A 25491-nucleotide genomic window follows, 5' to 3' on the forward strand; every position below is an offset into this window, starting at 1 on the left:
GACCACAAATCAGGTGGCCCGCACGTCTTCTTCTTAAACTCGCTCGATGGCTTGGACTCCAGGCTTCTAACTTCCTTCCCAATACATGATTGCCACGTGCTTAGACGGCGTCCTACTCTCAGAAGATCTAACAGCAAGAAAGCAGAATTCGTCCTACGTGGCTTAAAAATCACCGACCACCGACAGTTGGAAAGAGAAAGAGAGAAATTTCTGGCATGCGCGGCCAACTCTAAAATGCGCCAGGTTGTTATTTTCCATTTAGTAGACTCACCAGTTAGTGCACACACTCATCATCACCCATCTAGAACCTCATTGGGTTCCGATGAACACAGACACACATTAAATAAATTTTAGGAGGAAACCCTAGAAATTTTCCAATTAGGGTTTCTTATTACTGCTATATTATTCTCCCTTTTCCTTTGTAACATCTTCCAATTCATCTTATTCCATCGATTCTTCTTGGATCATTTCTGGGTGTAGATCCGAGCTATTATTTGTAAGTGATCCCAACCGGTTTAGATTTGCAATCTCCTTCAGATCAATCTGGATTTTAGTTCGATTATTCATTTTATGTATTGAATTAAGTTATTGGTTGATGTATCTCTGTTTCATCTGCTGCTAATTGAGTTCAGTATTGCCTCTGAATTCAGAGAATTAGGGGTTAGGGTATCAGTTTAAGGGTTTTCTTAAAGTTAATTTTGTAATGCCAGTACTTTAGCTTAGTTAGAGTTTGATCATTACATTACATTGGGTTTCTGTGATATCTGATGAGACGTCGTTCATTGTCAACTAATCCGGCCGATCAGATGGAGAAATTGGTCGGGAAGAATCAACAAACGAGAATCTGTGCATTAGCATCCTTGTCTGCTGCCTTTTGGTTCATTTTATTTTACTTTCATTTTAGTGTTCTTAATAATGGAAATGTTGTTGAAAAGTCATTAGATGTAGAACCTCAACAACCACAACACCAACCTATAAATCAACAACAACCACCAAGACACTATCCTATTCATATAGAACCAAAGAAAGAGATCATCAAGCCAGTTGAGTATTTATTTACACCGGCTCTGAAAACCATTGAGAATAAGAGTGATCCATGTGGTGGAAGATATATCTATGTTCATGACCTTCCTCCTCAATTCAATGAAGATATGTTGAAAGAATGTAAGAGTTTAAGTCTTTGGACCAATATGTGTAAATTTACTAGTAATGCAGGCCTTGGTCCTCCACTAGAGAATATCGAAGGTGTCTTTTCTAATTCTGGGTGGTATGCGACGAATCAGTTTGCAGTTGATGTCATCTTTAGTAACCGGATGAAGCAATACGAGTGCTTAACAAAAGATTCTTCTATTGCTGCTGCAGTTTTCATTCCCTTTTATGCAGGGTTGGATATCTCTAGATATCTGTGGGGTCATAATATTTCGACCAGGGATGCAGCATCTCTGGCTTTGGTTGATTGGCTTACGAAAAGACCTGAGTGGAATGTTATGGGGGGAAAGGACCATTTTTTAGTTGCTGGAAGGATAACATGGGATTTCAGGAGATTAAGTGAATCTGAATCAGATTGGGGTAACAAGCTTTTGTTTCTTCCTGCTGCAAAAAATATGTCGATGTTTGTTGTAGAATCAAGTCCGTGGAACGCAAATGATTTTGCTATACCTTATCCTACTTACTTCCACCCTGCAAAGGATGCTGAAGTGTTCACTTGGCAAGATCGGATGAGGAAGTTGGAGCGTCCGTTTCTCTTCTCGTTTGCTGGAGCTCCACGGCCTGATAACCCAAAATCAATCAGAGGACAACTTATTGATCAATGTAGGAAATCCAAGCTTGGAAAGTTGCTCGAATGTGATTTTGGGGAGAGTAAATGTCACTCTCCGAGCAGTATAATGCAGATGTTCCAGAGTTCCATATTTTGCCTGCAGCCTCAGGGCGATTCATATACTCGGAGATCCGCTTTTGATTCAATGTTGGCAGGCTGTATACCAGTGTTTTTCCACCCTGGTTCAGCTTATACACAATACACATGGCATCTTCCGAGGAATTTCTCAAAGTATTCGGTTTTCATTCCTGAGGATGGTGTTCGTAATAACATTAGTATAGAGCAAAGGCTTATTCAATTTTCTGCGGAAGATGTTAAGACAATGAGGGAGGAGGTTATTAACCTTATACCGGGTCTGATCTATGCAGATCCTCGGTCTAGGTTGGAAACCTTCAAAGATGCCTTTGATGTAGCAGTTCAGGCAATCATTGACAAAGTTACAAACTTGAGGAGGGATATCATTGCAGGACGCACAAATGATGATTTTATAGAGGAGAACAGTTGGAAATATGAATTATTAGAGGAAGGACAGCGTGAAGTAGGAGCTCATGAGTGGGATCATTTCTTCTCCAAACCAAAATCGGAAATTACTGCAGAAGCTGAAGCCGCCAAAAACTCATGGAAGAATGAACAAAGAGATGGATCATGAGTAGCACAAAAACTTTATTCGTAGGAAGCAGGTTTCTGTCAAGATGTCTAGTACTCTGATTCTGGAGCTTCAAGCAAGGCTAGTGGGGAGTCTTCAGTAATTTGTTGCAGGTATGGATTCTGATAAATCCATGTATGATGTACTCATCCAGAGAATCTAGTCATCGAAATCCCATTTGTACAACCTTGTTTAACCTAAATACAGGAATAGATAATCTCTTTCAAATTTTCAATATAATTCTTTCTTTCTAAAAAGTTAACAATATATAATTTTTGTTCTCAAGGATAATGTTGCTTGATTCTTTATTTTGTTGTTACCTTTTTGAACCTGCAATGCAACTGTAAATTGGGGAAAGCTTTCTTCGTTTTGCCTTGTGTTGTGAATCCCAGCAAAAGCATAAGATTTTTCAGGAATAGTAACTTAAAAGATGTCGATTAAACTTTACTTGGTCTTTGATATTGAGCAAACACAGAATCGATTTTAAGGCCTTGTTTGGTAAAATTTATGATTATCTATTTATGATTATAGATAATCATAAATTGATAAATGATTTTGATATAATCATTTCAAAATAAATTTTTCCGAACACTATTTTCAAATAATTGATTATCTTAGAATGATGATCTCAAAAAGGAGAGGAAAGAACAATGATCTATGATATTTTTTTAGTCCCGTGCTGTTTTTTTGTCTCTTTCTTGATAGTTAAGAGAAAATACGAAGAAAAAATTGAATTTGAGTTTCTTAGAAAAAATAATCGATTATAATAAATTTTCAAAACAACTTTTTCCTGTTTATGAAAATAATGAATTTTTTCAATTATGATTAAAATAAACAATTATTATAATGGTTACCAAACATATATAAAATCCATTTTAATCTCCATAATAAATTATGGGCTGATAATCCATTAAAATAATGGTTACCAAACAACCCCTAAATGTATAGACTTACAATTTAAATTTGAGCCAACTATGGTTTGGGTTCATGCAATATTGCAGTTTAATTTCAAGTCACCCACTCCATGACTGCATTCTGCGCATAATTACTGGAAAAAAAACAAAGTAGTATGTGCACTGATGAATATGCTATGATTATATTAAAAAACAGCTTTCTAGCTGCAGTAGTTCAGATCAAGACCATGGTCTTGCTTTTGGTTCTTTTCTTCCATTTCCTTTCACTTCTTAACCTTCTCAAATGGTAAGGAATATAGATTACTTGCTTCTCATTAGGAAGCCAATCTTTTGTTTTTGTTGGTAGTCTTGTTCCTTCTGAAAGTTTTGTTCTGATTTTCATTTGAAGCAAAACAATTATATGTATCGCCGAAAACACCCAAAAAAATAAATAGAGAGAATCCAATGATATGTGATGGATTAAAATAGAATTTTAAACAGGTTCTTCCTTAAAATCTTGCCGGAAGGGGACCTAGGGATACGCTCCACAAAAACCACTTTCCTTATCTTCTTGTATGGAGCCACCTGTTGGCCAATATTTTTTCTTTTGGTAAGAATTAAATGTTTCAATCTTCATGAAGAAAGAAAGAGAAAGTAGATGAGGACCAGTACCTTGTTAGCCATAAACTCCGTAATATCTTCTCCTTCAATTTTACTCTTCTTATTTCTCACCACATAAGCCATTGGGATTTCTCCTGCTTCTTCATCTGGGTACCTGTAACTATTACATTAACTCAAACGTATGTTGATTTATTCACATTTGATATTGTTCGACAAAATTGCTTATAAATTGCTTAGTATGTTGGGGGAGGTGACAAGAGAAGTCTGTTTGGTTTCTTATAAATTGCTTGGTACGTACTAAGACAAATCTCAATTTTTGTAGTTCGCTTTGAACATACAGTTTTAAATTACCCAGTTTCCAACCAAATTAAAGTATTTTTACACATTTGCAGAAGGAAGCTATTTAGAATATCAAAAATATCTGTAAGAAGAAAATGGCGCAGCAACTGTTTAACTACTTACGATGTCACAGCTGCATCAGTAATCTCAGGGTGACCCGATAGGATTTCCTCGAGTTCTGCCGGTGCAACCTGTACAGCACGCACAAAAAGAGAAATACTGTACGATTAATATTTCAGAATGTTGAACGATTAAACCATATTCAAAATTGTGTGTATCTTAAGACAAGCCAAATAAAATACAAATCTTAAAAATATCTAGAAGGGAAAATGACAGAAGATATTACTTGATAGGCTTTGTACTTAATGAGTTCTTTAATTCTATCAACAATATGGACGAAACCAAACTTGTCTGCGAAGCATAAATCTCCGGTATGTAACCATCCATCTTTGTCTATTGCCAATAATGTTGCCTCAGCACTTTTAAAGTAACCTAAAAATTGCCAATGAAATATTTATCTCGTCAGATGTCATATACGTTGCACTATAAAATCTCAACATTCCAAGGTAATCCGAAGGTTAAAGGATAGAGAAGTACTTGGGATGACCTTGGGTTACAGGGACACCTCTGACACAAAGTTCTCCGGAGCTGAAAGGTGGCAAGGGTTTACCAGTTTTGACGTGGATGATGTAGGTACATATTTCATCTTCCGTCACGTGTCCACGAAGACACACGTGGAGGACATGCGGCTGAGAGCATCAAAATATGATATCACACGTGGACAGCCAAGAGACGCGTCTTGTCAAGATAGCGTCGCCACCCACCAGATCCAACGGTAGAGGATCGAGGAGACAAAAACACTAGAACACTGCGAAGCATTGGAGGATAACCCAAGAATCACTTTATCTTATCCCCAGAAAGATCTAAGATCTACGGTTGGGGATAGTCTAACTGACGCAGACAAGACAGGGGCAGATGACAGCTGTCTACCGCGGACAGACATCTCAACTACCCGCATTAAATACCCTCAAACAACATACGTGTCAGTCAGCCTGTGGAGGAAGCGCGGATAGCACTGCATATTCAAACGGAACACGCAGAGAACCGAGAACACGAAGACTTCTGCGTAAGCGGCACAAGACACAAGAGGATAAGATTATAACGGGCTTCAGAAGTGGACCCCACGTAACCACCCTGTAAATACCCCTCTCTCCCAAGTGAAGAGGGGGATCCGAGAATATTGAGAGGAGAATAGGAGAGAGACAGAGAGAGATAGAGAAAGTGCAAGTGAAACTCCTCCTGCTACGCAAGCCTATGTTGATCTCAAAGTCATTCGACTATTTCTGTAACCATCGTACATATAATGAAAAACCCAAACCCGCAGACAGAAATCTCGATGTTGAATCATATAAGTTAATCGTTTCATCTATATTCATGCATTTATACTTTGCATATTCGATTCGATATTTATGGTACATCATGTTCGTACGTTTTATACTTCATCCATTATTTATCTTATTATGTGAGTTAATCGTTTCATCTATATTCATGCATTTAGGACTCTGAGTCAAGGATTCAATATAACCGATTCATCCCCCTCAGGCGCAGCCTATTTACTATGTTTTCATGAGTCTGCGCGCATTATTTGTGAACACTCTGATGACAATGATCTTTGTGTTCACAATTTGGCGCTAGAAACAGGGATCTTCATCCCGGTAAAAGATTTATCTTCTCCTGTGACTTGTTTCAGGATTCGTTCTCTGAAAATAACGATGCATGGTACACTACGGTTTTTTCCGTGCATAATTTCAAAAACCAAAATTATGAACAGATCTACGTTTACCTAAGTAGATATGATTTTCCATGCATTTTCTAAGTTTTCACATCTATGAAGGTCAAAACTTCGAACAAATCTACGCTTATCCAAGTAGATCTGCGTTTTCATACATTTTCAAGATGTCACGTCTTTGATAATCAAAACTATGAACAAATCCACGTTTATCTAAGTAGATCTGATTTTCCATGCATTTTCTAAGATGTCACGTCTTTGAAAATCAAAACTTCGAACAGATCTGCGGTCATCTAAATAGATGGGCGCCTTATGTATTTTCAAGATTTTACACCTTTGAGAACTCAAAACGCTAATAGATATCACGTGGGGCCCATTGTCTTCGTGATTTTTTCTCTCTCTTTCAGGAAAACATTAAAAGATGGAGAAAAGCAAAGATGTCAGGAAGGAAAAAGCTTCGTCGAAAGAGACGCCAAGGACAACCCCAGTTGTAACCAGGAGTAAGCAGAGAGGTGAAAATCTAAAGGCAGCGGATAGGGTACAAGATAATGCAGAAAAGCACGGCCCCCATCAATGCCAACATCATCGCAACAAATGCATTAAATGTCGCGGCAGCCAAAGATGGAGCTTCAAGAGCTGGCGGATCCAAAGTTGGAGCTCCCAAAGTAACCAATGCTCGACTACGGGAACATCAGGAAGTCGTAGCAGAGTCAGTAATACAACAACCCCTCTATGGGATGCCCTTAACCAACGAACAGAACATACCCTTTCCAGCCAAACAACCGCTTCTAATAGCAGGTCAACCCGCACAACAACCGTCGGGGTCCCAAGGTACACGGTTAGACCCACCAGAACCAGTGATACAGATCTTGGATGAGGAACAAACCATAGCCGCTGGTGAACAATTGCGGGCAGGAACACCAAATCAAGGGTCAAATCATTCCGCTCAGATGATGGACGAGCTGACAGAATTAAGAAAGAACCAGAAGGCATACGCAGATGCTGTGGCGATATTAGCACAAGAGAACCAAACGCTCAAGGAAAGAATCATTCATATCGCAGAGGTAGAAAACCAACGCGACGAAGCTAACTCCAAGACCCTAGCACCTAATCAAGACAGGAGAATGGTGGTCGCAAACAACCCACTTCCATTGAATCGAAGAGGAGCAAGGAGCATCCAAAGATCATACCCTGATTACAATCCTGAGAACTCGGACTACTACGATGGTACCACCCTCCTACGAGCGAAATATACCATTCATGAAGAGCACCAGGTCGCAATGGAAAATCTGCGTGCTGAGATACTGGCAGAAATCAAGGAGCTAAAGACTAGGCAGGGAGGCGGAAGACTAGAACAAGTGATGAAGGAAGCAAACACTACCCCGCTGACGCAACACTTGGCCAGGGCTTCCATACAGCAGAAGTGTTCGGTTCCCGCCTTCGATTGCTATGACGGGTCAACTGATCCTGCGGCTCATCTTCGATATTATAATCGAATGATGGCCCGGTGGGATAACGAAGACTCCATACTATGCAGATACTTCCCATCAAGTTTAAAAGGGTCCGCGTTGTCATGGTTTGACAACTTGCCATCAAACTCCATCGACTCCTACGACCAACTCACAGAAAAATTTCTAGCAACATACATGTACAACAAGGTTGTCAATACCGGCATGGACAAGCTATTCTCGCTAGAGATGAAATACAAAGAGACCATCAGAGAATATACTGATAGATGGCATAAGATTTGCCAATCTATTGGCAACGTAGATCCCGTGGTTAGTATCAACTGCTACAAATGGGGGATGGACAAGATGAGTCCTTTGTTTGTCGAGATCCACGGAACCATCTCAACCACCGAAGGAAATCTCCGGATAATCATAGAAAAGCATGCAAGGTTATAAGAAATTCAGCGTGAAAATCCCAGAGCTCATACTCAACGTCCCACACGCACAAATTCCGTGGATCAAGCCAGCGGGTCCAAAAGAGGAATCACAGAAGAGCGTCCCAACGAGGAAAGGAAAGAACGAAGGGATGATAGACGAAAACATGATCGAAAATTTGAAGATCAAGTCTATACCAAGTTGAATACTAGTTATTCGCGCATCCTGAGAGAGATCAAGAGGAGAGAGAACCTCGATTGGCCATGGTCCAAGGGAAAGCATCCTCCTAGATCAGAAAAATCCAAGGAATACTGTGAATACCACTGTTTCAACGGTCATTAAACAGAAAAATGCAAAAATCTCAAGATAATGATTCAAAAACTAATCGACGCAGGAGACCTGAAGCAATATATACAAAAGACTGATAACGAAGATAGAACCAAGAGAGGCAAGCAGGTTCAATTACCAGAAGGCAACCACACCCTCAACACGATTTCATGTTCAGAGGTTCAAGGACCATCCCTAACCGCCCAGATTGGGAAGAGATTGAGAAAACAATTCGAAGATTATTGTGAGCTTTATAAGATCGATGGGAAAGAGGTAAACGAGCACGAACAATGGATGGACGCACCCATGACCTTCGATGCGGACGATGTGGAAGAAGACATGGAAGACCATAATGATCCTCTAGTCCTCACACTCCCAATAGCAGGGTACAATGTCAAGAAAATTATCATCGACGGAGGAAGCTCGGTCAACGTCCTGTTCTATGACACGTTCAAGAGTATGGAACTCAACGACGATCAACTGCTATCATCTTACTACACCATCTACGGATTCAACGGCGCATCTACAAAGCCCCTAGGGGACATTGTCTTGCAAGTGGACGCGGGGCCCATGAAAGTGGACACTCGATTCGGCGTCGTAGACGCACCTTCACCCTACAATGCCATCATCGGAAGAAGATGGGTTCACAAGCTCAAGGGAGTAGCTGCAACCTACCATCGATATCTCAGATTCCCAACACCTCTGGGAGTCATGGAAATTAAAGGAGACCAAGTAATTGCGCGGGAATGTCAGACCTTACAGAATCATATCAATAATGAGCAGGAAGAGAAGCACCAGTCCCGAAGAGCCAAAAATAAGAAGATAACCATAGATGCGTATCTGGAAGAAATCTTCGGAAAAAGCCTTCTGAACGTAAGCACCACGGGCAGCGCAGAAGCAAGCACCTCCGTGACAAAAGAAGATGGAGAGCCTACCAAATAGCAATTAAAGAATGTTCCTCTCTTGGGGGAACCAAAACCCACGTTTACACCCGTCGAGGCAGCTAAAGAAGTCAATATATGGACTGAGGAAAACCCGAAGATGATCAAAATAGGCACCTTGATGGATGAAGAAAGAGAAACCGCGCTAATCAAACTTCTAAAGGAATACGCGGACGTCTTTGCTTGGAAATTGGGGGACGTGCCGGGAATTGACCCAAATTTAGTTCATCACGAACTTCGAATAAAACCAGGTACCCCCCCTTTTAGGCAGAAGGTGCGCAAAGTAGCTCCAGAATACCATCGAGCAGTTGAAGTGGAACTCCGCAAACTACTGGACGCAGGATTCATCAAAGAAGTTAAATACCCAACATGGATCTCTAACATGGTCATCGTACCGAAGAAAAATGGCGGAGTAAGGATATGCATCGACTTCACCAACCTTAATAAAGCTTGCCCAAAAGATAGTTATCCACTGCCAAGCATTGACCAACTTGTCGAGGCATTCGAAGGATACGAAGAAATGTCATTCATGGATGGATACTCTGGATACAACCAATTATTCCTAGCAGAAGAAGATCAGCAACATACAGTATTCTATACACCACACGACCTTTATTGCTACGTAAGAATGCCCTTTGGACTTTGAAACGCAGGGGAAACCTACCAAAGAATGGTGGATGCAATTTTCAAACCGTGGATTGGAAGTACACTGGAAGTATATGTGGATGATATGCTCGTCAAAAGAAAGCTGTGCAAAGATCATCACCAATACCTAAAAGATATTTTCTAAGCAATGAGAGAGCACAACATGAAGGTAAACCCAGAGAAGTGCACTTTTGGTGTAACTTCCGGAAAGTTCCTCGGATATTTGGTGACGAAGAGGGGCATTGAGGTCGATCCCGCTAAAATTGAAGCCATCGTAAGAATGCCATCCCCAAAGAACTTAAAAGAGGTTCAAAAACTCAATGGTTCACTGGCTGCGCTGGGGAGGTTCATATCCAGGTCCTCGGATAGATGTAAGCACTTTTTTAACATTCTCAAAAAAGGAAGCAAATTCGAATGGACGGCAGAGTGCGAAGAAGCCTTTCAAAATATCAAAGAATACCTAGCTGAGATCCCTATACTACAAAAACCAGACCCCGTTGAAGTGTTGGCACTATACATAGCAGCAACAGAAGATGCAGTCAGCGCAGTATTGGTTAAAACCAACACGAAGATAGAGCAGCCCATCTATTACATCAGCAAGACTCTGAACGCAGCAGAGAGGAACTACACGAAGATCGAGCAGCTCATCTTGGCCTTAGTATGGGCAACCCTGAAACTCACAACTTACTTTCTGACTCACTACGTCCGCGTCCCATGCAAAGCTCCGCTAGAAGCAGTCCTTAAAAATGCAGGGAAAGTAGGCAGAATTGCAAAATGGAATACTCACCTAGATCAATTCAATATCATCCATGATCTACAACACTCTCAGAAGTCACAAGTATTAACAGATTTCCTAGCAGACTTACCGTTGTATAGCTACGAAGAAGTCATCATCGAAGGGAGGAAGGCAGCAGGACTACCAGAAATCGACGAAGGTAAAGACCCTATAGACATCTTGGAGCCAAAAAATCCTAGGCAATGAGAAGTCTTCGTAGATGGATCGAAAAATAAAGAAGGGGCGGGGATAGGCATCGTAATCACCACTCCAACAGGAGACAGGATCATACATGCTTTCAGGTTAGAATTCAAGGGACATACCAACAACATAGTTGAATATGAAGCAGTGGTGCATGCCCTTCAGTTGATAATAGAAATGGGCATAACTGACGTGCGTCTGACAAGCGATTCGCAGCTGGTCATCCGACAAATAGGGTTGCAATATAATGTTTATGACAGAACATTGTCATCATACATGGAATTGGTACAAACACTGGCATCACAAATTCCAAACATCAAATTCCGAAACCTGGCGAGGAAGGAGCTCAGACACGCGGACGCCCTGGCCTACATATCATCGATACTCAGAAACGAAAATGTCAAAGCAATCAAAGTAACCAGGATTTACGAGCCTTCAATTGATATTCAAGAATTCTGCGCTGCACAGCAAGGGAACAACGCAGAAGAAGATATTGCAGATGATGACGTGGGAGAATTCATCGCGGATGATTTCCAAGAAGACGACATCATGACTAAGGCAGACCAAGATGAAGACTTCAGCAAAGAAGAAGATTGGAGATCTGAGATTCATCTTTTCCCAAAAGAAGGAATACTACCCTCGGATCTAAAGCAAGCCAGAAAAATACAGTCAAAGGCAGGAAGATATGATCCGAGAGAAGAGATTTTGTACAAAAAATATTTTTTCGGACCGTTATTACGCTGCCTATCCAGATCCGAAGGCCATTTGATTTTGAAAGACATACACCGCGGTGACGCAGGCAATCACAACGGAATGAGATCCCTAACAGATAAGGCGAAAACTCAAGGATATTACTGTCCAACAATGATACGAGACGCTGCAAGAATGTCACGAAGATGCGAAGAATGCCAGCGTTTCTCCAAAAAAATCCACGCACCCGCAACAATGTTGAACCCAGTAGACAGCCCTTGGCCATTCTCAAAATGTGGCATAGACATCGTGGGTCCCCTAATCGAAGGATCAGGGAAGAGAAAAATTTTGATAGTGGCCACAGACTATTTCAGCAAATGGGTAGAGGCTAAATCCCTGGCAAGGATCCGAGACGCAGATGTCTTCACATTCATCTTTCAAAACATCATTTGCAGGTTTGGCATACCAGCTGAGATTGTATCTGACAATGGCAAGCAATTCCAGGGAAAAAACATCGACTTACTCTTCGATACTTTCAAAATTCGAAAGAACAAGTCAACACCAATTTACCCTCAAAGCAATGGTCAGGTAGAAGCCACAAACAAAACCCTCGCACTCATCCTCAAAAAGCAGTTAGACGAATACAAGAAGCGTTGGTGCGAGCAACTACACAATGTTTTGTGGGCTTATAGGACAACTCGAAGACCACCCACGGGAGAATCCCCATTCTTACTCACCTATGGAGCCGAAGCTATTATCCCAACAGAAATAATCATGCCAACTACGAAGACTGAAGCATGGGAGAAGAACCTCACAGCGGACATGATGTTGGAAAAGCTGGATGATCTAGAAGAGATGAGGGAGACAGCACTACAAAAAATGGAAAACTATCAAAGGAAACTAGCAAGGGAGTACAATAAGAGGGTTAAGCTTAGAAATTTCGTAGAAGGGAAATAGTGTTGAGGACCATTCCCCAATACCAACGAGAAAAGAAGTGGGGAAAATTAGCATCAACATGGGGGGGACCCTTCGTCATACATGATGTTGCAGGAAATGGATCTTATTATCTACGGAACCTAAAAGGGGAGATCCTCATACACCCATGGAATGCAAAATATCTCAAGCCATTACCCGTAGAAAGCAACGCAGACCTGCATCTGCGTGAAGAGCACCAGAAGAAGAAAACGACGCTTGCGATCGACATGTTTCTATCTCTGAGAGAGGAGTAGCAAACCTCAACTTATCAATCAAGCAAACTTTCGGCAAAAAAATATTCAAAATACATGGAGCAACATAGTAACAAGACGACCGCGTGTAAATACAACACCTCACGAGAACCCTACACCTGTAAATATAGAGAAATGACCTCCGCGACAATACTTCATTCTCCTATTTTTTGCTATTTACTACCTCAGAGGTTCCATCAATGGAATTCTTCCAAGTGTAACTCAACAAACTAAATAGACACTTTCTCACCCGTGGACGTAGACACTCTGCTGTCGAACCACGTAAATACTTGTGTTAATTGTTTTTTTATTTTACTTGGGGAAAGTAGTCACCTACAATCTCTCGGGACTCCCCTATCAGCGTCTATAAGTGTAGGACCATGGGGAAGGCATCCAGCAGAAAGAGATACCCAACCAATCTTATGGCAGCGGGTTGACGGAATGAATGTACATTCCAAACAACTCATATCCTAAAACGCTGCCCCGACCCCCACCGTATGGGAATCCTCTGTCCCAGGATTATCCAGCGGGGTGACAGGTCTCATGACGTTCACGAAGATACACATATCTTCGGGTTCGCACTCAAACACTTCGCTATCCTTGATTACATTCAGTTCTATTCCAAATTAACCATAACAATACTTAAAAGGAAATCGGACAACACAGATAAAAATTAAAACGATGATCAATTCATTAAAAGTTGATTACAGGCTTGGCAATGATACACGTGAACAAGAAAATACAAAAGGAATCTCACGAAGCCTTATAATTAACAAAGATCAACTTTCTACAATAATCTACTTGGATAGTTCAACCCCACCAGCAGGATTAGCAATCTTCCCCTTCTGCGATGAAGGTACGCTCCCACCCAGAAGGCCCTGAAGAACCAGACATAGGAGGCGGGGTTTATCAAGGCGCGGATAGTCCTTGATAAGGCCATGCTCGGTCTTAAGATCATACTCGATGCTGTCCAGAATCTTGTTAGTCTCTTCCACTAGTTGACAGCGAGCCTTGTACGTAATAACAGTATTCATCATCTCAGCCTTCGACAACAACGAGAAAAGGCGACTCACTTCCTTCGAAGCGGCTTGGGCAGCCTCGTCCCTTGCTGTAGCTAAACCCTTGTGATGAATAATCTGGCTTTCCTGATGCGCTAATTTAGATTGAGCCTTCGCAAGCTTTTCATTTGCAGTGCGAAGCTGTCCCTGTAGCTATGCAAAGAAAATAAAAATACAGATGGTTAGGTCCAGGAAATTACAGAATCACACTCGATAATATAAGCATATACCTTCGACTCTCACCGAAGCTATTTCATATTCGTTAACAACAGCATCACGGGCTTCATCAAGAAAGTCATACTCATCTGACAACTTCTTATAATCCGCTTGAATGGTTGAAAGAGCGTACTGACTCGCATCTAATTCACCTGTTTCATTGAATCCAAATGACGAAGATGGTTGACTTCGTTGTTTAATTCCTTCAGACCCTTGTTAAGCCGATACATATTTACTTCAAGATTCCTCTCAGACTCAGCTTGGCGTACCACATCGGCCCTAGACGCAACTAAAGCTTTGCTAAGAGCGCCAGCCTCATCCCTAGCGTCATCTCTCTCCCTAGCAAGACGCTGAATGTAATCTCTAACATTAGAAGACTGAGAAGAATGAGCTTGACACAATTCTTCTTCCAAGAGATTGATTCTAGCTTCTATAGATGAGACATGTTCTCGGGATTCACGAAGATTGTCACGCGTCCACAACAACGCTCCATTAAACAAACGATGATCATTGTTATATTTGTTCTGCGTATCAACCATTTGGACTCGTCTTCCCCGCCACTCCTCTTCCAGAGCATTATGTTTATCGGCACGAGCATTCCACTTATCAGCCTCGCTCTTTATCTTCTCTACCAACTCTGCGATGCGAGATTTCTGACGTTGCTGCTCATTCTGAAGCCATACTAACTCGAGAAATCCACCCACTGAAGATAGGGTGGGGGAGGGAGACTCAGACAGAACACTAATTACAGTAAAGGACAACAGCAAGGAAGAGAAAACATATAATCGAACCTGTAACATCCGAAGAATTCTTCTTAGCCTCTTCCAACTCACTACGATCCATAACAAGTTCCAAGCGAAGCTTCTCCTCCTCCTTGCCTTGTTGCTCCTTAGCCTTGAGGAGACTCTTCAACTCACCTATCTCCCTATCCCTATCAGAGATAACAGTCTCAGCCGCGGTAAGCTCCTCTTCCCGAAGACGAAGCTTAGCTTCCAACTTGAGGGATTTGTCCTTAAAAAACTGGTACAACATGTGGTTGCAATGCTCACTCCTCATCATCTGCGAATTAGAAATTAGAACACCCAGACTCTAAAATTGCTAAATATTGATACAAGGAGAAATGATAAGAGAACTCACTTCTAACATCCGCTGTTGGGGACATCCATACTGATATCCATCAGCCAAGGCCATCATATCAGCAACAGTCGAGGGAGCGTCGATCACTAGAGCAGCCTCCAAGGCCCGAAGATTCTTATGCCACGCTTCTGCGACCTGGTCCTCGGGAGACAATTGCATCATCTTACGGGTATAGGCATCAGATTTCTTCTCACCCTCCACCACGGGAGCTGGATTGGGTACGAACATCAAATTCTTCTTTTTGAACCAAGCTAAGATGGCATCATCACCCTCAAGGATCAATGACTGAGGAAAATCATCTCCAGAAGACCCAACCGAGGCCCCACCCGTGTCCGTGAACTTAGCGCCCGAAGAGTTCGAGGCTACTCCCGCATCCAAATCTGGAAGATCTCTAGCACCGCTCCACTCTGGAATATCACTAGCATTCACGACTCCCTTGCCCTTTCCATCCTCCTTGCTAGAGTTACCAAGCACATCCCAATCATCGTTTGGGGAAAGCAGGTTGAACTCAGAAGCCAGGCCCAGGGCATCGTTTATATCGAAACTATTCCCCGCAGAGTAAATCCGGCCAAAGGAAAACTCCTGGGACGCAGCGGGAATTTCACCACCAACACCCTGATCACCAAGGGCAATGTTATCATCACCAGCATCGCTGTAACCCGCGGGATTAGATTCGGCACCAGCATCATGGCCACCTGCGGGATTAATTTCACCACCAATACCGCTGCCACCAGCGGAAGTATTCCCTTCAACAAATTCTTCATCATCATGACCTGGAGGGGATGTATCAGTACGCTCCTCCCTATCAGACATATCTTCATCCCCTCCAAGCTCAGTCACAGGACTGTTAACTTCTTCATGAACCTCCGCCTCCTCGATTGTTGCGGTGGTGGACTGCTTGGTATTTATCCTCCTCTTCTTCGTCGCCTAAAAAGACAAAGCATATAGAAATAAAAATACCTGGATTTGAAAAGAATTAAAACTGCCTCAACTAAAGAAGGACAAGGCATATGGAAATCTTACCTTGACAACCGCAGTATTCTTTGTCTGAAGATCAGCATCGGAACTCTCTTCGTCATCTCCATCAACAACATCGAGGGCATATTGGAAATTCATGCCCTCAAAATTCAAATTCCAAGGACGAAAATTCCCATAACGAGCAGGAGGAGCCTCACGTATCTGTCTATCTGCGGTAGGACGCCATCCTTGCGGACCTGGAACCCACCCCAAAGCCAAGGGACCAACAACCTCAATAACAGTCGCGTGCCACTCATAGTCATGATCACGCTTGATCCGCTCACGAGTAGGAAACACCAATTTGTTAGTAGAATTCTCTGTACCCGGGACGTACTTCACCTTAGCACCACTTACTTCACTTAGAAGACATATTTCACCACGCGGAGCGGCAATATTACGAAGACTCACACTCCACGGTTTACGATTCCTACTGTTAACATAGTCACCAAAAGACTTGTTAAAATTCTCAGGCGTATACCACTCCCTTTCTTCAGGTTTGGGAACATAAAGGGTCATCATTGTCTCTCCTTTGCTCTGAAGATAACACTACCTCAGTGCACGAAGATAATTCCCATGAAGTTGGGAAATAAAGCGACAGTGAGTGTTCTTCGAAGAGCCCTCTCGACCAGCCAACACATCATAATAAAAGGAATCCCCAGACTTGTACAAAGGCAACATAAGACCCGCTTCAAAGGCCCCCACCATGGTCAGCAGATGAAATTCATCAAACTTATACGTCGATATCATCTCATAAGTAATATCATCATCAGCAGCGTAAAAACGAACATCGAATAGCTGAAGACCATGCTTTTCCTTAAAAACCTCCAGATCAATATGTTTGAAGGTCACTTTCTTCTCCCCAACAGCGACGCTGCGTATTTCCTGAGAAATATCTTCCTCCTCCGTGGGATCAGGCGCAGAAATCTTCGAAGGATTTCTATCAGAAGCTTTTCTCTTAGGAGGAACCTTAGATGCCTCAGTCTTCGAAACCACTTCTTTCGAAGACCTCTCCTTGGGTTGAGACACTGGAGGGGGAGGTAGAGGATGTTGCTGAGACGCGGAAGGAGGCGCCACTAACCGAAGAGGCGGGACATCCCGCGTTTTCTTGGGATCATCACGCGGATTAACAAAGGGACGAGAAATAGCATATCGGGAACCAGGAGCCTCTTTTGGCCGGTCCCCTTTCTGCGTATTCCCTCTCTGTGACTCACCCTTCTCAGAAGATGAGTACCTCTGACCAAAAGAAGACGAAACCTATGAACCCGGGCATCACCTTGGAAAGACTTAGACGAACCTCCACCAGGCGAAGAAACATCAGGATCTCTACGTGGAGGAGATCTACGCGGACTCGGCGGTGGAGTTTGATAAGAAACCCGCGGACGATCAGCCATGTTTGCGTAATACACAAACAAGTTTCAGATTTCCGCGGAGACAAAACGAAAATCAAAAAACCCAATTTCATCCAGTTCTTCATAATCATGAACCAGATGGAAAATAAGAACAAACCCTAAATAAAAAGGGGAAATAACAAATAGGGGCAAGCATACACGAAGGAAGAAATCATTACTGTTTGTAATAACGAACAGGGGAAATCATACACACATCTATATATATGTTCTTCATCACAAACACATATAGCAACAACAGAAAACAAATATATTTTTCATCAAAAGATAATCAAACACAGTAAAACCACTTACCTATAAATGAAAAATCAGGAAGAAAGCTTCGAGGAACAACAACAACAGCAGCAGAAAGCTTTGAGGAACAACAACAGCAGCAGCAGAAAGCTTTGAGGAACAACAGTAGCAGCAGCAGCAATTAATAACAAGGATACAAAAGCAGAGAACAAAAAATAAAAGTTCTGAGGAAAGAGAAGGAATGAAATTTATGACTAGAGAATTTTCACATTCCTTCTCATATATATATGCAAAGAGAAATAAAACCGCCTCACTACCCAAGAAGAAGTTATTGCAAATAGTGGGGAATGTGCCCTAAAATCTAGGAAAATAATAAAGAGAAGATGAAGAGAGTAACACGTTTTTCTCCACTACCCAAGAAGAAGTTATTACAAATAGTGGGGAACGTGCCCTAAAATCTAGGAAAATAATAAAGAGAAGATGAAGAGAGTAACACGTTTTTTCTTCCCACTTCGACTAACCGCCCAGTAGGAGGAAAAGGGGCAAATTGTAGGTACACATTTCATCTTCCGCCACGTGTCCACAAAGACACACGTGGAGGACATGCGGCTGAGAGCATCAAGATATGATATCACACGTGGACAGCCAAGAGACGTGCCTTGTCAAGATAGAGTCGTCACCCACCAGATCCAATGGTAGAGGATCGAGGAGACAGAAACACTAGAACACTGCGAAGCACTGGAGGATAACCCAAGAGTCATTTTATCCTATCCCAAGAAATATCTAAGATCTACGGCTGGGGATAGTCTAACTGACGCAGACAAGACAGGGGCAGAGGACAGCTGTCTACCGCGGACAGACATCTCAACTACCCGCATTAAATACCCTCAAACAGCATACGTGTCAGTCAGCCTGTGGAGGAAGCGCAGATAGCACTGCATATTCAAACGAAACACGCAGAGAGAACCGAGAACACGAAGACTTTTGCGTAAGCGGCACAAGACACAAGAGGATAAGGTTATAACGGGCTTCAGAAGTGGACCCCACGTAACCACCCTGTAAATACCCCTCTCTCCCAAGTGAAGAGGGGGATCCGAGAATATTGAGAGGAGAATAGGAGAGAGACAGAGAGAGATAGAGAAAGTGTAAGTGAAACTCCTCCTGCTACGCAGGCCTATGTTGATCTCAAAGTCATTCGTCTATTTTTGTAACCATCGTACATATAATGAAAAACCCAAACTCGCAGACAGATCTGAGTGCTGAATCATATAAGTTAATCGTTTCATCTATATTCATGCATTTATACTTTGCATATTCGATTCGATGTTTATGGTACATCATGTTCGTACGTTTTATACTTCATCCATTATTTATCTTATTATGCGAGTTAAGAAAAATGATTGTAGTTGATGAGACGAGGAAGAGTTTTAGAACTCTGAGTTAAGGATTCAACATAACCGATTCATCCCCTCAGGCACAGCCTATTTACTATATTGTCATGAGTCTGCGCGCATTATTTGTGAACACTCCGATGACAATGATCTTTGTGTTCACAGATGATCTTAGCTTCCTTAGATGGAATAAGCCTTCGAACTGATGATGCAGTAATTGCCCTAGTAGTGGTCCTGCTCTTGCCATCGCAGAGTGTGATGGGTCCATTTGTTTCGGTTAACCCATAACACTGTTGCATATCCAAATCGATCAATCGCGTCATTTCATTTTCCATTTCGAGTTGTATAGTTACGGTTTGGACGTTAAAGTAGCACTGTATTACTGCTAAATCCACTCATATGATCGCAACATATATAAATTTTTAGTCTATGTTGGGGGATAATCTCACAATTAATTTGCTGCACATCTTTGACAAGGATACAAGTTGTAGAATACTAGAATGACTTTAGAGTTTAATGCTTAGTATGGGCCGGTGAAGCAGAAAAATAAATAGCAAGTACCTGAGTTAGGTTTATCTGGGGATAGATCTTGCAAAATCTTTCAATGTGGTCGTTCCCTAAGGGTGCCCCTGAACAGATCACCTCTTTAAGAGATATCAAGTTATACTTATTCATCTTGTTTTGAAACCTCACCATCTGAACCACCACTGGCGGAGCCGCCGGAAGCCTCGTTACGTTATACCTCTCAATACCGCTGAGCATTTCCTCGACGGAATACTTTGTAACAAGCACAGCTGTTGATCTAGCTGCTAGTACCCCACAAACCATCATGGATAACCCAAACATGTGAAACAACGGTACAACACACATGTAAACGTCGTTTGATCCGTCATCACCACCTCCTTCAGTATTCCAAACGTGTCTTGGTAAACCACCCATGAAAACCAAGTTCCGGTGGGAACAAACCACTGCTTTGCTCTTCCCTGTTGTTCCCGAAGAGTACATTAAAGCAGCAACATCATCTAATTTGATATTGGTAGGAATGCTGGTAGGTGTGTTTGAAGAGCTTACTAACAAGTTGTACATGAATTCTTCAACTAACAAGACACGGTTCTTTAATATTATACCGTCAAATTTCGACTTAAACTCGTGGGTTGTAAATACTAGTACAGGATTCGAATCTTGAATTTGACATTGTAATTCTTGTGTGCTGTATAATGGATTAGCTGTGCTAAAAATTGCTCCCATTGACATTATGGAAAGAATTAGTAGAGGAAAATGAAAGGAATTTGAGGAAACCACAAGAACAACATCGCCTTTTTTAATACCGAAAGAAGAATGTAGAGTGCTGGCTATGCCAATTGAGAGTGATCGAAGCTCTTGGTAAGTGAGGGACTTACCAGAGACCGAGTCTATATAAGCCGGTTTTTTCAAGTATCGAGGGGAGAGTTGGGAGAGAGAAATGAAGGGAGGGAAAGAGACGGAGTTTTAGGAATGTTTGGTGACTCCCATTTGCTGTAGTAGATACCTGCTAATGAACAAAAGCCACTCTCACTATTTCTTGTGGATGAGATTATTGTTGTTTCCATGTCACTACCAATATCTCTTCTATCTACTAACAAAGCTCTAGATGCATGGAGAGACTCTTTGTATGATCAGACGTTGTGTTCTTCTCCCTCTCCGAAACTCCAAATGAAAGACTACTATATACAGTATATCCATAAGAATTTATGAGTACGAGTCCTATGAATATGATGGGGCATGTAGTTAGTTGATTTGTTGGGTGTGTGAGTGAGTGGCGCTTAATCGAGACCGTTCAATTGCATGCAATCTCATGTTCTAAATTTACAATCCTGTTATAGGTGCGGCATGTTCCATTAGAGGGGCGGCAAATGAATAGGACAAAAAGAGTCATTACATGATAATTTCAAGTACCCCTTATAAAACAAAAACTGAAAAAATTGACCTTTACATGGTTTAGTGTTAATAAATTAGTTTAGTGTTGATAATATAGTTTAGTTTTGATAATCAAATTTCACTTATATTTACTCTAAAACAAATCAAAATCAGCTTTTTCGGAGAAGAATTTTTTTTTTGTGAAACCCTAGATTTTAATTCACTCAACCAAAATGAGTGATTCCAATGACAAATTTGAGATGGGTGAATCTCTATATGTCGCTCAAAATTATCTAAAGTACGTAAAAAAATAAAATCTTTTACATTTTCAGAAGAACTTACGGTTGAAATTGTGCTCTTGACCAACCGTAACTCTGTGTTACAGTTCGTAAATTATCGAATACCAACCGTAACTGGTTCAATTTGGGGAAAACCCAATCGGAATACCAGTTACAGTTGGTAAAAAAAAAATTCGGTACGAACCGTAACCTAATTACGGTTTGAAACATGACATCATATAGCAACCATAAAAAATAACGGTTGGTAACTAATGAATATAAACCAACCATAACCGACTTACGGTTGGTATTTCAACTAATTTTTAAACCGGATAAATCGCTAAGACACAGTATGTTTTACGTTTGGTAAGGTTAATTGAGTTACAAGTCGTAACTCAATTACCGTTGATAACAGTGATGCAAATACAAACCGTAAAAAAAATGAAACATCCAGAAAGAATTACGGTTCGTAACTTAAGTATCGAGACCAACCGTAAATCAATTACGGTTGCAAAAAAGAATCGTAAATGAATATTCTTTCTGAAAATCAAGAACTTACTGTTGGTATTTGAGTTAAATGAACCGTAACATCAACCAAATCTATAGTTACAGTTCCAATTGGCGTTATTACCAACCGTAACTCACATGCCACACAGAAATTTCAAATTCAATTTTGTTCCAAAGCCCTGATTTTTGATAAAAAGCTAACTTCAATCTTCGTCAACCTTCTTCTTCGGTGTCTCTATTATAGTTTTCGATCAATGATTATCAAATTTTCAAATTTTCGATTAATCGAGGACGATGAAAATTTCAGTTTTAATGGAGGAGGAGAAGAGAAGATGAAGATGAAAAAAAAAGTTTGATTTTTGTGATTCATTAGGTTTAGAAATAGGTGGACAATTGTGTCTTTTCAACCAAAAAAGAATGGGTAAAGTAGTCAATTTATACCCCTATAAGACATCCCCTAACAAATTAGAGGGACATTGTTATCACACATGCCACCCCTCTAATGGAACATGCCGCCCCTATAACAGGATACTAAATTTAAGAGTAATTACGAACAGTGGTACAAAGGTATACAAAGTACTAGTACTAGTTCGTAACAATAAAAAGAAAAGTACGAAGGACTAGTAGCACAAAATTATAAGATAGACAAGGAAAAGAATCCTAAATATATATACTGAAATCTCTGCCAAAGGATTTTAGTGTCTTTACGAAATTAGGTTGGGTGCACAAAATCTTTTTGAGTTTTGAGGCCATATGTGTTCATTCGTTCAGTAATGTGTCATACACCTGAAACTTAATTATGCAATATGATGATATCTTAGGCAAAGAAACATGTGCTACTGAATTGTATAAATAGCAGTACATTGAACAAAAGTGAATTTCTGTAAAAAAATCCAAGGGAGAATATATTTAGCAGTAAATTTTGATCTAGAGAAATTTCTGAAAACCTTAGAGAAATTTCTGAAAACCTTATTTGTAACAAGGGAAGATTTATACATTTCAAATGAGGAAAGTCCAGAAATTAGAGGATGGTCAATGTTGGGCTGACCGCAAGTTTTTGATGCCTGAACCGATAAAACTGAGTTGAAGTTTGTTGAACTCTTTTTGCTGTATTTTGAGGGTGAGAGATGTTCATTAATGAGCACAGAACAATCCCAAAAACAGGTAGGGAAATTGGTGCATTTTAATGCGCTGCTGCTAGTTTTTTTTTTTTTTTTTTTTTGATATGTGAACAAATGAGACCGAATTTTGGTAGAACATTTTGTCCTATCTAAACTAAAGAGTACTAATGACAAAAGTAAACTTTCAACTGCACAGCTACCGCAAACCATACACCACTACATACACGAACATGTGTCAAGTTTTAGTTGGTTATCCAAACTAACTAAAACCCTGATTAGCAAAATAATTGGAGTTGTTCCACTTGTACTCCATCAATACAAGTTTAGGTCTAGTTGTTTTAAAGATTGCTTCTTTTTGTCTTGGAAAAATGTTATCCCACACGACTTTGCGGGATGACTTCCCGTAAAAGCGGCTTCTTTACCGTTGGATGATCAAATCAACGGTTCGATTCACATTCAGGAAAGGACCCATCACTTTCAGCAAAGGACACACCACTTTCAGGGAAGGACCCACCACTTCCCCTAAAGGGTTCAAGGCTGTTAGATCTGGATTTTAGCATGATCTAACGATAAAGAAGCCGCTTGAGCGGGATAGCTTCCCGCAAGGTCGTGCGGGATAGCACTGCTCTCTTGGACAAATGTTTTTTTTTTGGATAATGCTCTCCCGCGCGACGCTGCGGGAAAGCTAAATAAGCTAGCGGGTTAAAAACCCTTGGATGATAGTCTATACTTAATTCTAGCATGTTTCCAATACAAAAATAGCTAATAATCATACAAGCTAACAAGATCTACTTAGGTGGACGAGTGTTTTCATACAAAGATAAAAATTCTACCGACCTTCTAGAGAGTCATGCTTCTTAAGCTGAACAAAATCTTTAAAGGAGAGGAAAAGAAAGAGAGCTGCTAAAGCATCCCTAGTTTTGGATCAATACAGAAGTGCAATTCTACTACTTTATTAAGGGCATGGTTGACACACCTATCAGAAGAAGAGCCTTGGGAATGGATGCGATAAGCTGTTTAAGTTACATGCAAAATCAACGAAGTTGAACTTGCAATTACCAACAAAAATTTAGATATAAATGCTAAAATAATCATTCAAAATCATGGTATGTTGAGATTCGAAAACTATAAGTACAACGTGTCACCCCTGATATTACTCTTCCCACCAAGCAAGTACACAACATCTAATTTCTTGTCCAAAAGCACAGTACACGCGTCCAGTATACCTGCTGTAAATGTCCATGTGACAATGCATCCACAAAGAATTAAGTTTTAAAAGCGAAGTGTCCTTGTTACCCACTTGATCTCTTAGTTTGGGATTGGCAGTGAGTTTCGAAATTCATTTTTTCAGCTGTGCCGTATACACATCATGTTCCAGTACTTCTACATACAAAAGTAGAACTGCTTTGAACAACTGAAGTGATTTCTCAAAAGCTAGACTAAAACACCATCTTTTTCCAAAGGCAATGTTGATATCTTAGCTGGAGAAATGAAATACTAAAACCCAATGGACTCATTGCATGGGACTTGCCGGTTGCCGCTCTGCACACGCACGTATTATCAAGTCCATCTCTTTAAATTCTCGAGACAAAAGCATACACACTATTACCTTAATTGCCATGATAGAATTTAAATAGTTTATATATTTGATAATATTTGTCATGGATTGAGATAATACGGAGTATTGTTCACGGAATAGATTATGAAACTTTATTTCTTACCCTCTTCTTAACCCTGATTTGTGGAGCTCAGTTCCACATAGCACTACAAAACACCTTCCATCAACAACAACAACAACAAAAAAAAAAAAAAACAAAAAAAAACCATGTAATAGGTTTCTTAGAAGTAAGACAATAGAATAACACAAGCCCTGCATCACCATGTGAAGCTTTATCTCCAAACAAATTCAAATTTTTTAAAAAAGCAAAATAATAAATCCTTAAAGTTGAAGGTGAGAGACAGTACTTGAGTTGTAACATCAAACCCCAAAACCAAACCAAACCTACACAACATTGGGACCCAAATAATAAAAGCTCTAACAACTTAACTCAAATTTGTTCTTTCCTTTCCTTTTTAATTCAGTTTCCAGCAAAGAATATTTCACCAAGAAGAAATAAAAATCATTACAGTAATGAAAACTTCAACAGTCCCTGGCTCTTCCTTTCACTTTCTCATCAATGTACCTATATTTTCTCATCAATGTACGTATATTTTCTCATTCATTACCGACAAAATATATCTGGCAACCAGTTTAGTTATGAAGCGCATCTTTATTACGGTATGCATCATGCCAACATAAAACATAACGAGAAACAATGACCAACAAAAATAATGTGCACATTCTTTATGTAAATCAATAACTTTCTAGTTTCGACACCGTTATCTCTTCCAGTTCACTGAGGAAGTAAAGAAGAAAATGGTAAAAATACCTCTTC

The 25491-nt window shown here is 40.7% G+C and overlaps 1 protein-coding gene and 1 pseudogene across 1 annotated transcript; one reads left to right on the top strand and one right to left on the bottom strand.

Annotated features, from left to right (window-relative positions):
- The first annotated feature begins 290 nt into the window (after window positions 1-290).
- Window positions 291-2822, top strand: LOC113318159 (xyloglucan galactosyltransferase MUR3-like). Its single transcript, XM_026566285.1, has one exon. The coding sequence runs from the start codon at window positions 768-770 to the stop codon at window positions 2466-2468; it is 1701 nt and encodes a 566-aa protein (XP_026422070.1). The 5' UTR covers window positions 291-767; the 3' UTR covers window positions 2469-2822.
- Window positions 2823-3327: 505 nt separating this feature from the next.
- Window positions 3328-20843, bottom strand: LOC113316114 (annotated as a pseudogene).
- Between the last annotated feature and the right edge of the window lie 4648 nt (window positions 20844-25491).

The sequence above is a fragment of the Papaver somniferum genome, chromosome 10, assembly GCF_003573695.1.
Source record: "Papaver somniferum cultivar HN1 chromosome 10, ASM357369v1, whole genome shotgun sequence".
NCBI lineage: Eukaryota > Viridiplantae > Streptophyta > Magnoliopsida > Ranunculales > Papaveraceae > Papaver > Papaver somniferum.

Coding starts and splice junctions, on each gene's coding strand:
- LOC113318159 (XM_026566285.1), top strand. CDS start 768: ATGAGACGTCGTTCATTGTCAACTAATCCGGCCGATCAGATGGAGAAA.